At 47.7% G+C, this 12,847-nt stretch overlaps 1 protein-coding gene across 1 annotated transcript in view; it reads right to left on the reverse strand.

Annotated features, from left to right (window-relative positions):
- LOC116966986 (WW domain-binding protein 2-like) overlaps window positions 1-12,847 on the reverse strand; it is a 60,874-nt gene that overhangs the window by 14,412 nt on the left and 33,615 nt on the right. The window contains exons 5-6 of the mRNA XM_033013409.1: window positions 8,125-8,373; window positions 5,666-5,764 (exon numbers count right to left, since the gene is read on the reverse strand). Of these exons, the coding sequence (XP_032869300.1) occupies window positions 5,666-5,764; window positions 8,125-8,373 (348 nt within the window). The remainder of the gene's footprint in view (window positions 1-5,665; window positions 5,765-8,124; window positions 8,374-12,847) is intronic.

Genomic DNA, 12,847 nt, shown 5'->3' on the forward strand with positions numbered 1-12,847 from the left:
GGAAATGGCCTATGGGATAGTCTTAGAATTAGTGAAGGATCTACTGTTAATTTAACATTCTTCCCGTGTCCTACCCATAAGAAATAGTCTAAGATAGGACAAGACCATATGGTTGCCCTCGAAAGAGGAACAGACCTTAACCAGTATTCGAAACTAAGACTCACCCTAAGAAAGCAAGATGGTGGAATAAAATGATGAGATAAATTGAAAGTTTATATGTTCCCCTCGGATGGCTGATACTAAACATCTAAAAGGAAATTGTACGAACAAGAAACCCTAGACAATGGAGCTAACAAAGTATTGGAGTAATATAGTAATGGAGCAGTAGAACTATTTAACAACGTAATGATAGTGGTGGAGTAGTGGAGTAAAAGACAACGAGGCCAGGGAAGACGATAAAAGGAGCCAATAGAATGAAAACAAGAACCACTAGACAGAGAACAAAGCCAACCTAGTAAGAATAGAATAATAGGACTGACATAATAGGAGTGGAAATAAAGAACCATTAGAGCAGGGCTCGAAATTAGCGGTTGCCCAGGTGCCACTGACCACTCAAAGTGCCGCCGGGCAACCTAAACGGCGAGTCATTTTGCCCGGCTTGGCAGCTTGGTTTATACCGAAGACTCCGCGGGTCCGGCAGCGTGACGTTTTGTGTCGGCGACGGTTGTGGGAAAGATGCTAAGAGTGGCGTGACGGAGGGTCGGAGCGAATGACGGGCCCCGCACAGCAGCAGCGACGGCGGCTCCATCTCCTCCTCCTCCCGCCGGCCTTGATAACGGCCGTTGCTGCCACTCCGCCAACGGCGCTTTCAAACCAAACCCTTGGAGGAGGGACGTGTCGGTCAGAGGCGGAAGTAGGGGGGGGGGGGGGGGGGACTGGGGAAAGAGCGTGGTGATTGGAGGAGGGAGACGAGCCAAAACACTCTCGACAGACCTGCACCACAACCAGGATCGATCCCAGTCTCCGGCGCTGTAATCGCTGCCGAACCGCCACTGGGCCATCCCCCCCTCCCCCCCCGGGGTGGCCAGAGACGTCGGGAGTCAGACGGGCGCGGTACCCCTGGCCCACAGCCAGCGCAGAGAAGCAGCGCTAAACCCAGCTCAACTCTGCCTGTCCCGCTAGGATAACCTACAGCCTTGTCTGGATTGAGATAAGGCTGTAGGCGAGACAGGCAGAGTTGAGCTGTATTTAACGCTGGATTGAGCTGAAATTACCGTTCACAGGGCCTCCAAAGCCTCGCGCGTGTGTGTGAGTGCCGGCCACCTCCATATTTTGATAGCAATTTCCGTGCCTGACAGGGACGGCCAAGGAAGCGATGATGCCGGTGTTGTCCGAGGAGCGTTGGCCTTCCTTCCCACCTCCTCTGCCCCTTCCTCTCTCTCTCACACCCCCCTCCACTCCCCTTATCCTGAGACCCCTCCTCTCCATCCCGCACTGATCCCCATTCCTGCTTCTATTCAGTCCTCACTGACATCCCCCGTGCTCCCTTCCTCATCTACTCTCCCCCCCCCACTCCCATCTATTCATCCTGCACTGATCTCCCTATCCACCTCGCATTGATTCTCCTGCCACTCCCCATCAATCCTACACTGGTCCCCCAATTCATCCTGTACTGACCCCCCTCTTCCCATCCAACCTGCACTGTTCCTCTCCTTCATCCTGCACAGATCCGCCCCATTCAACCCAGTCATCCCCCGCGCTCTCCCCTCACAATTTTACCTACTCCAACCAACACGCACTAATTGCCCTGCCTCAATCCATCCAATCCGCACCGATTGCCTTCTCAAGCCCCCCCCACCCCACCACCATCTACCCATCCTGCACTGATTCACACCCCCCCCACCTCCCGACCCTATTGTGCTGGAAATGTCTTCAGAGCTAACATTGACTATGTTTGATAACGGAATGCAATCAAATATGTTTTAATTCCCAATGTTATTATTTGTTTCAATCCATAAAGATGGATTAATTAAATTGTGAACACGTGAAACATTAAAACCGCAGTGTTCGATTGTCACTGCTACCGTTGACACGTTATTACAGAATTCATTTTAATGGCAAATCAATGGTCTTACTATGGAGTATCAGTACTATAGTTATTTAATGAGCAACATTCACAATTATACATTGGATTTATCCAGGTTTTACTTCTACAGTCAGTCATACACATCACAAATTTGGTCAGGAGTTATTTCAGTTGAAATTTTAACGTTAATTCTGAAGTGCGAATGATGGAAAAAGCTTTTATCAACAATTTTAAAAAAATTTGTTGCTTACAAACTGGGTATCTTCATTGCTGTTCACAACACATACAACTAATCTGAATGTCTGGTAATGTGGCGTCTTTTAATAATGACACCTTTAAATATATTACCAAAAGAACATTTGCTGCATTTATGTCCTTTGGCCATCTCTTGTCAGTTAGTACAATGTTTAAACTGTCAGATGGGTATAGTCAGTTTTAACAGCTATAATCATAAAATGCCTTTAGAAAATAGCAATAACGACCCATGCTATGGCCATGTCATGATAATTTTCGGTCCTTCACAGAAAACATGCTTGTATCAATCTGTAGTGTGTATGGTTATGCATATATGTTATCAAGATCCATGATTTATTGACACAGGTTGATCATATGCTGAATAATCCAACCACATTTTTGTTTGGAAGTGGAAAGAAATAATAAAAATTGCATTCATTGCAATGTGTAAAAAGAGTTGAGATACCGTATTATAATTTTGCTGCATGTCATTGAGGTATATATCATGTCTTGATTGGTGAATATGTTAGTTTGTGACTTTATTTGAAGCAGAAATAATATGTGAATGCTTCATTGAGCATAATTCCGACTGGTAACTACACACTTCGTCCGAGCACGCGTCATGCAAGCCATCTTAAATGACCATCTAAACTGTCATTTGGCAACCTAAAAAGCTGCCAAGGTTGCCCGGCTGGCAACAGGGAAAAAAAGTTAAGCGAGAGCCCTGCTTTAGAATGAAGTTAGCATCATCATAGTAAGAGCATATAGGCTAAGGGAGAGTATAGGATTGATTTGGTTAACTGCAGGGGTTAAAACTTGTATTGTATTGGAATAGCAGAACCGATGTGTATTTGCCCAACAGATTAGAATTGCTTAACCCTTGATAATAAAGAGGCTTATGCTATCAAGGTGGGAAGAAATTGTCCCTGGATTTGGAGCTTTAATTGGATTTTGCATGAATTAGTGGGATGGAAATTGATTGTCTAAATTTGAACAGCTGGGAATTCCACAGGAATTGGAATGGAATTGTAATATCAGCTACAATGCAGTGGAATAAAGAAAGGGCATGGAAATATAAAATGGTAAATTGAAGGCCGAGACTGAATTTGGTTTAATTGGAACACGTATTATGGTTTGCTTTAAATTTAAGTTTCGCCTTTAGGGAAATTCCGACCACACCCAGCTGTAAATGATATGATTCTCTGTCATCATGTTGTGTGAAGAGGGGGATTCCTGGCCAATCCTAGAATTATAGTTTAGGTTAGGGAATGCGAGCAATAGACATTATAATACGGCTAGTTAGGTTTCAGTGGAATGGTAATAGCAAGTGTATGATATAATGGTAGCTTGCTTTGTCCAAGTGTTTTTGAGGTTTTTCTAGGATCTAGGTTCAACTGGAAGGTGAAGGAAGACTGGGCAGGTGCACGGATGAAGGGAGTTCGCACCCACAAAACTCGGGAGGTGAAGATTCCTCAGACAGGACTTGTGAAGTGATGCCCATGCAAACTCGGGATGCTTTACAAGATTCTCAGAAGAAACAACATCATCTACTTTAGTTATCATTTATGATGGATTATCATAATGATAAAAGGAAGAAATGTTAATCCAGGCTAAATTGGACCAGTCAGGACTTCTAAAATGGGGCTAAGTTTCAGGGCTTGTTGGGAAATTTGGTCAGATAGGGAATTATCTCTGCAGAGCTGGGACAGGCTGCAAGAGGTGCCAGATGGTCTGGAGTTTAGACACAATTCTGTGCAAAAGGGTTGGGAACCTGAAAGCCTTGTCAATCAGATACCAAATGCATAGAATGGATTGGGTGGTTGCAAACTAGATATACATTGGTAAATACATTGTATATAATGTTGCATAATCCAACTCTGCTGGATGTTTATTGGATATGGTGTTAAGCCTTGTCTGGAAACCCAGTAAATCAGGGTACATGTTTCAATAATTGACTTCACCCTGGAGTTCTTTGGGAATATAATGTATTGAACTGTTGTATTATTGGGTTAGGGAAACATCTGTTATGTATGGGGTTAATCAATATCTGTTATTGGGTAATTGTAAGACAACCCCCAGTGTGCTTCGGCCCTCAGGTTCGCGGGGCATATAAAAGACGGTGATCACGAGGTTCGTGGTCGATCCTCAGGAGGGCTGATGGAGTGACTCTAAGCGGGGCCTAGAGGGCTTGAAAAGACAGAAGCAGGGATCAAACCCGCTGTGGGGACAGTAGGTACAGTGTGTGATCTGTAACGTGCTTATAATTTTGGTAGAATAAACTTTAATCTTTGCAAGTGCTTGATTCAGTGTTTTTACTGAAGCTAGACTGGGGGAAAGCTCAGAAACGAGCGATTATCATTCTCAGCCCCCTTCTTTACTCCTTCTCCACCCACGGCTGCACAGCCATGTACAAATCTAATTCAATTATCAAAGTCGCAGACAAATCTGCCACTGTGGGCCAGATATCAAATAATGATGAGACGGAGTACAGGGTTGAGAACCTCATGTCCTGGTGTCGGAACAACCTTTCTCTCAATGTCAGCAAGGCAAAGGATATTGTGATTGACTTCAGGAAGCAAAGCGGTACACATACCCCAGTTAGCATTGATGGTGCCGAAGTAGAGAAGGTTGAAAATTTTAAATTCCTAGGAGTAAATATCAGCGACAATTTCTCCTAGACCACCCATATTGAAGCAACGACCATCTACATCCCTAGAATGCTTAGAAAGTTTGGAATCTCCCTTACAACTCTCACCAACTCCTGCAGATACACCATAGAATGCATTTTATCAGGATGCATCAGAGCCTGGTTTGGGAACAGTTCCATCCAAGATCGCAGGAATTGTGGACGCAACCCAGGTCATCACACAAACCAACCTCCCATTCCATTGACTCCATTTATACCCCCCCGCTGTCTCGGCAAGGCCAGCAGCATAATCAAGGACGAGTCGCACCCTGGCCACTCTCCCCCTCCCTTTGGGCAAAAGGTATAGAATTTTGAAAACACACACCAGATTCAGGGACAGTTTCTTCCCAGCTGTTATCAGGCAACTGAATCATTCTACCACAACTAGAGAGCATTGCTGAACTACTCTACCTCTTTGATGACCCTTGGACTATCCTTGATTGGACTTTGCTGGCTTTACCCTGCACTAATCGTTATTCCCTTATCATGTATCAGTACACTGCAAATGCATTGATTGTAATCATGTATTGTCTTTCTGCCGACTGGTTAGCACGCGACAAAAGCTTTCACTGTACCTCTGTACACGTGACAATAAACTCACTAAACTGAACTGGAATTCAGGAACACGCACAGAAGGTGATGCGCAGACCAATTTCCCTCTGGGGATGAATAAAGTTCTATCCTATCATTATCCTAAGGGTGAGTTTCAGTGTACATACCAGGCAGTCCATGTTGAGCCACATTAGCTGGAGGAAGTCCAGGGTAAGGAGGTGGGGGCGGCATGTACATGTCCATGGCAGGAGCAGATGGGTGCGCACCTGGAATCAGAAGTTAGATGCACAAATTACAATCAATGTGCATTTATTCCTGCCCAAGGCCATTTGATGGTAGCACTGATACAGAATTACATTGGGGAGAAAGTAGTTTTCAATAGAATCTGCTGACTCCCACCACTGTGAACACACTTATTCCACATTTAACCACAGGAGATTTGCAGACGTTCAAGAAATCTCCAGATTGCAGTAGTTTAATGTAGAGATACAGCACGGAAATAGATCCTTCGGGCCACCGCGTCCACGACGACCAGCGATCCCCGCACACAAACGCTATCTTACACACACAGGACAGTTTACAATTATACCAAGCCAATTCACCTATAAACCTGCACGTCTTTGGAGTGTGGGAGGAACCCGGAGATCCTGGAGAAACCAGCGCAGGTCACAGGGCCAACATGTTATTTTTAGCGTTTGTTAAAAGTTTGTTTTAATGTACTTTGGTTTGTTTTATGTGGGGGGGGGGGGGGGGGGGGGGGGGGGGGGGGATCGGGGGAAACTTTTTTTCAAGTTCCTACCTTCCCGGAGATGTGATCAATTTTTCAGATCACATTCTCCGGGCTCTGCGGCCTTCCATCGCTGGAGCTGGAGGCCTACTCGGACTTAACATCGGAGGCGCGGACTTAACATGGGAGCGGATACCTTGCCTGGGATCGCTCCCACCGCAGACTTACCATCAAGGTGAGGCTAGTCGGGAGCTCCAACGCCGCAGAGGGTTGGACCAGCCCCGACGCGAGGTTCTATCGCCCGGTGCGGGGGAGCTGACCACCCCCCCGATGCAGGAGCTGATCGCCTCGACGCAGAGGGTCCGAACACCGCCGGCTACAGGAGTCAAGATCGTCAACGGAGGCTCGAGGCCCCCGACCGAGGAAGAACAAAACGAAGAGACTTGAACTTTATTTCGCCTTCCATCACAGTGAGGAATGTGTAGGAGTCACTGTGGTGGATGTTCATGTTAAAATGTGTTTTTGAGTGATCTGTTACTTTTAATTGTATGACTGACCTGGCCAATGAAATTCCTCGTATGTTGCAAAACATACTTGGCAAATAAAGTGTGATTCTGATTCCGATACAAACACAGCACCCATAGTCAGGATCGATCCCGGGTCTCTGGCGCAGTAAGGCAGCAACTCTACTGCTGCGCCACCGTGCCGGCCAAGGTTTCTTTCTCCGAATGTGCTAGTCTTTCGAAATTAACCCAGAGCTCGGGAAATCTGCCAAGCAGGACAACACTGAGGTTTCACTTTTAAAGCAAAATTTCCAAAATAATAATTTGGAGTAAATTGAGATGTGTGGGATGCAGAGGTTTCTTGGTTCAGACTGGTCCTTCAGACCTACAGTTCCAAAGCTCTCCAATGCCAGCGGTTTCTCTCATCTCATTCCTGGCCTGTTTCCATACAACAATGATTAATTCCCATGCTTAGCCAATAACACTATTACACAGAAGATAGACACAAAATGCTGGAGTTATTCAGTCTGACAGACAGCATCTCTGGAGAGAAGGAATGGGTGACGTTTTGAGTTGAGACCCTTCTTCAGACTCTGACCCAAAACTTAACCCATTCTTTCTCTCCAGAGAAGCTGCCTGTCCCACTGACTTGTTCCACCATTTTTGTGTCTATTTTCGGTGTAAACAAACATCTGCTGTTGCTTCCTACACAACACAACGTGCAGAATTGTAGATGGCAATCAGATGATACTTGATCTTTTATCATCGATGATGCCTGCATTTTTTTTTAGCATTTATTAAGAGGGAACAACATGCTTATTAATGGTTCTGCTGCTGCATAAGCTGCATGTCTGATAGTGGTGACATTATTTTATCAGACCCTTTTCTTTAAGGTATACTCAAAATGCTGGAGTAACACAGCAGGTCAGGCAGCATCGCTGGAGAGCAGGAATGGGAGACATTTTAGGTCGAGACCCTTCTTCAGAGTCAGGCGAGATCTTCAGACAGTCAGGGGAGAGGGAAACTAGAGATATGGAAAGATATAAAGAGCATGTCAGGTGTGAAAAGGACAGATGAAAGCAGACGATGATCAAGGAAATGTACAATGGTTCTTTGTTGGCCGAGGTAAAGGTGACAACGAGGCGATGTATTCAAGAGAGAGTTAGATTTAGCTCTTAGGGCTAGCGGAATCAAGGGATACGGCAGGAACAGTGTACTGATTTTGGATGATCAGTTGATGGTTTGAAGGGTCGAATGGCCTACTCCTGCGCCTATTTTCTACGTTTCCATACAAACAGTCAAATGAATCAGCAGGTCAGTGAAACTAGTCGGAGAACTAGAGTGGGGGAGGGACGAAGAGAGGGAAAGGAAGGGTTACTTGAAGTTGGAGAGATACCTGGAGGTAGTGCAGACATTCCATAAGAGTAACCCACTGTTGTTGGCTGAGGTCCATAACCATTCATAGGAGGCGGCTGATAGGCGTATGGACCGTTCCCTGCGTAGGGGCCATTTGCTGCATAGGGGCCATTTGCTGCATAGGGGCCATTGGCTGCATAGGGGCCGTTTGCTGGTGCAAATCCAAAACTCATCACACCCACTGGTTCATATCCATAAGCATTGTTCTGCACAGGAGTACCCCTGGAAGCTAACAGGAACAAGAAAACAGAATTAGATGTGGCAGGCAGCAGGGGTTATTGCAACGGAGAATCACATGCCTCAATGCAACCATTGCACCCAGGAAAATGCGGTTTAACTGGTCAGCAGTTTACCACAGCACCATCACATATACAGGTAACCATGCTTCTCAAACTGAAAAGAGCTGACACAAGACAATTTTTTGATAAACTATACAAAGCTCCTTTTGTACTAAACAGTATATAAAAATGACACGGCTGTGTGTCGATGGTACTGCCAGAGTTCCCAACAAATTAAAGGTTCTAGTGCAGACATTTGTTCCATTAACCCAACCAATTATGCACCGTGTTAATGCATGACCTTACTATGTCCACTCCCACCGTGACCACAGTAAAACTCCAATAATCTGCTGTCTAACCTGCTGGAAACAAGGTGACGATCGCAATCCCCACTCCCCTTGCCCCCCTCCCTCTACACTCCCCCTGCCCCCTCCCTCTACACTCTCCCTGCCCCACTCTACCCTCCCCCTGCCCCCTCCCTCTACACTCCCCCTGCCCCCTCCCTCTACACTCCCCCTGCCCCCTCCCTCTACACTCCCCCTGCCCCCTCCCTCTACACTCCCCCTGCCCCCTCCCTCTACACTCCCCCTGCCCCCCTCCCTCTACCCTCCCCCCGCCCCCCCTCTACACTCCCCCTGCCCCTCCTCTACACTCCGCCTGCCCCTCCCTCTAACACTCCCCTGCCCCTCCCTCTACACTTCCCCTGCCCCCTCCCTCTACACTCCCCCTGCCCCCTCCCTCTACACTTCCCCTGCCCCCTCCCTCTACACTTCCCCTGCCCCCTCCCTCTACACTCCCCCTGCCCCCTCCCTCTACACTCCCCCTGCCCCCTCCCTCTACACTCCCCCTGCCCCCCTCCCTCTACACTTCCCCTTCCCTGCCCCCTCCCTCTACACTTCCCCCTGCCCCTCCCTCTAACACTCCCCTGCCCCCTCCCTCTAACACTCCCCTGCCCCCTCCTCTACACTCCCCCTGCCTCCCTCTACACTCCCCCTGCCCCTTCCCTCTACACTCCCCCTGCCCCTCCCTCTACACTCCCCCCTGCCCCCTCCCTCTCCACTCCCCCTGCCCCCTCCCTCTACACTCCCCCTGCCCCCTCCCTCTACACTCCCCCTGCCCCCTCCCTCTACACTCCCCCTGCCCCCTCCCTCTACACTCCCCCTGCCCCCTCCCTCTACACTCCCCCTGCCCCCCTCCCTCTACACTCCCCCTGCCCCCCTCTACACTCCCCCTGCCCCCCTCTACACCTCCCCGCCCCCTCCCTCTACACTCCCCCTGCCCCCCTCTACACCTCCCCTGCCCCCTCCCTCTACACTCCCCCTGCCCCCCTCTACACCTCCCCTGCCCCCTCCCTCTGCACTCCCCCTGCCCCCCTCCCTCTACACTCCCCCTGCCCCCCTCTACACTCCCCCTGCCTTCCTCTACACTTCCCCTGCCCCCTCCTTCTACACTTCCCCTGCCCCCTCCCTCTACACTCCCCCTGCCCCCCCTCTACACTTCCCCTGCCCCCTCCCTCTACACTTCCCCTGCCCCCTCCCTCTACACTTCCCCTGCCCCCTCTCTCTACACTCCCCGGGGCTCCCGTACCCTCACTGGGACCTTACTTTCCAGTACGTCCACTCGTCTGCTTCTGTTGGCAGTCCCCACTGAAAACGTACCAGGTTCATTGAAATGTTTCACTAACATCTTTTAAAACATATGAAGTACAGATGAAGTCTTTTAAAATCAGTTGCAAAATTCTCTACTTTCTTAGAAGGCTTAGGAAGTGTGGAATGTCCCCAACAACCCTCACTAGGGCATACAGATGTGCTGCAGGAGGCATTTTATTGAGATGCATCACAACCTGGTTTTGGAACAGCTGCAAGAGATAGCAAATACTTGTGGACATAGCCCAGACCTTCACACAAGCCAGCCTCCCCAACATTGACTGCGTCCACACTTCACGCTGCCTGGGTAAGGCAGCCAGCATCATCAGGGACCAGTGTCACCCCGGACACTCCCTCTGCTCCCCTCTCCCATCTGCAAAGAGGTACAGAAGTTCAAAAACGCACACCCGCAGATTCAGAGACAGTTTCTTCCCGGCTGTTAACAGGCAACTGAACGGTCCTGTCATCAGCTCGAGTGCTGTCCTGACCTCCCATCAATTTCATTGGAGACCTTGTTGGACTTTCACTAAATGTTGTACCCTTTATCCGTGCACTGCAGACAGCTTGATTGAACTCATGTATTGTTTTTTCTGTGCCTGGATAGCACGCAAAAAAGCTCTTCACTGTACCTTGATATACATGACAATAATAAACTCAACTAAATCCAACAATCATCTATTAACAGAAGTCAAAGGAACTTTGGTATCAAAAACAGGAAGGTTGATTACTATTTAAATGGTGTCCAGTTGGGAAAAGGGGAAGTACAACGGGATCTGGGGGTCCTTGTACATCAGTCTATGAAAGTAAGGATGCAGGTACAGCAGGCAGTGAAGAAAGCGAATGGCATGTTGGCCTTTATAACAAGAGGAATCGAATATAGGAGCAAAAAGGTCCTTTGCAGTTGTACAGAGACCTAGTGAGACCACACCTGGAGTATTGTGCGCTGTTTTGGTCCCCTAATTTGAGGAAGGACATTCTTGCAATTGAGGGAGTGCAGCGTAGGTTTACAAGGTTAATTCCCAGGATGGGTGGACTGGAGGGAATGGAGCAGCTGGGCTTGTACACTCTGTAGTTTAGAAGGATGTGAGGATATCTCATTGAAACATATAAGATTGTTCCCGATGTTGGGGGAGTCCAGAACCAGGGACTACAGTTTAAGAATAAGGAGTAAGCCATTTAGAACGGAAACGAGGAAACACTTTTTCTCAGAGAGTGGTGAGTCTGTGGAATTCTCTGCCTCAGGTGGAGGCAGGTTCTCTGGATGCTTTCAAGAGAGAGCTAGATAGGGCTCTTAAAAATAGCAGAGTCAGGGGATATGGGGAGAAGACAGGAACGGGGTACTGATTGGGGATGATCAGCCATGATCACATTGAATGGCGGTGCTGGCTCGAAGGGCCGAATGGCCTACTCCTGCACCTATTGTCTATTGAAATAGGCCAAAATCTGAAGAAGGGTCTCGGCCCAAAATGTCACCCATTCCTTCTCTCCAGAGATGCTGCTTGTCCCACTGAGTTACTCCAGCATTTTGTGTCTGTCTATATTCCCACAATACCTACCCTCATCAGAACAGTAGATATGAACAGGATAAACAGGTGCTTCATAAAGAGACGAGTCCTAAAAATGAACAGGTTCCTAGGTGTAAATAGAGTCATAGAGGGATGCAACGTGGAAACAGGCCCTTCGTCCTAACTTGCCCACACCGGCCAACATGTCACAGCTACACTATTCACACCTATCCGGGTTTGGCCCATATCCATCCAAACCTGTCCGATCCATGTACTCATCTTAAACGTTGGGATAGTCCCTGCCTCAATTATCTCCTTGGGTAGCTAGTTTCATACACCCACCACCCTTTGTGTGAAGAGGTTACCTCTCAGATTCCTATTAAATCTTTTACCATTCAACTTAAACCTATGTCTGCTGGTCAGCATTTTGTGTCTATGTTCGATATGGGCCAAATGCAGACAAATGGAACTAGCATATACAGGGCAACATGGTTGGTATGGACGAGTTGGGTCACTAACCATTATCACTATACCACTATATCACTAACAATTTGTCCTGGTCTGACCACACTGAAGCCACCACCAAAAAACCCACCAACGCCACTACTTCCTCAGCAGTCTAAAGCGGCCTTTTCACGGGGCGACTTGACGCAAGAGTTAACCGGAGTTTAACATCGTGGGAACCTCGTGCGGTAACAGTACGGCATTCGTGGACCACCGTGGACCACCGTAGCGCTAACGGCAGGTCATCGTGTAACTTGGTCACTCGGGAGAAAATTCAAGAAAGTTTGAATTTCTCCAAGATTGACTTGTACACTTGTGGTTGAGTATTGCAACATTATATGGACGTAGTGGCCAGTGCGATATCCGTAATAACTCTTGCGGGTACCGTGGGAACTCCTGCGAACGGTGAACCCGGAAGCTGGACAGAGGGGACAGAAGGTGAGTAAAAATTATCTTCTGTGGGATTGAATTTTAAAAATAAATAAAAATAAAGATTTGCATCCGCATATGGACATCAACTTATTCATGAGTTATGTTAATGAGATTCAAGAAAATAACTATAATCTTTAAAAGGGACTTTAAAAGGGACTTTACTGAAAGGTTACGCATTTTTATGGTCCGTGAGAAATTTTTCACATGTACTTCTTTGAGAGATACAGGTCGGAGTCCTCGGGTCCAGGGGTCCGGAACGCTACCAATCAATGTTGTACAGAGACCCGTGTAAGGAATGAACTGCACATGCTGGTTTAAACCGAAGACAGACACAAAAA

This window comes from Amblyraja radiata, chromosome 38 (assembly GCF_010909765.2).
Source record: "Amblyraja radiata isolate CabotCenter1 chromosome 38, sAmbRad1.1.pri, whole genome shotgun sequence".
Classification (NCBI taxonomy): domain Eukaryota; kingdom Metazoa; phylum Chordata; class Chondrichthyes; order Rajiformes; family Rajidae; genus Amblyraja; species Amblyraja radiata.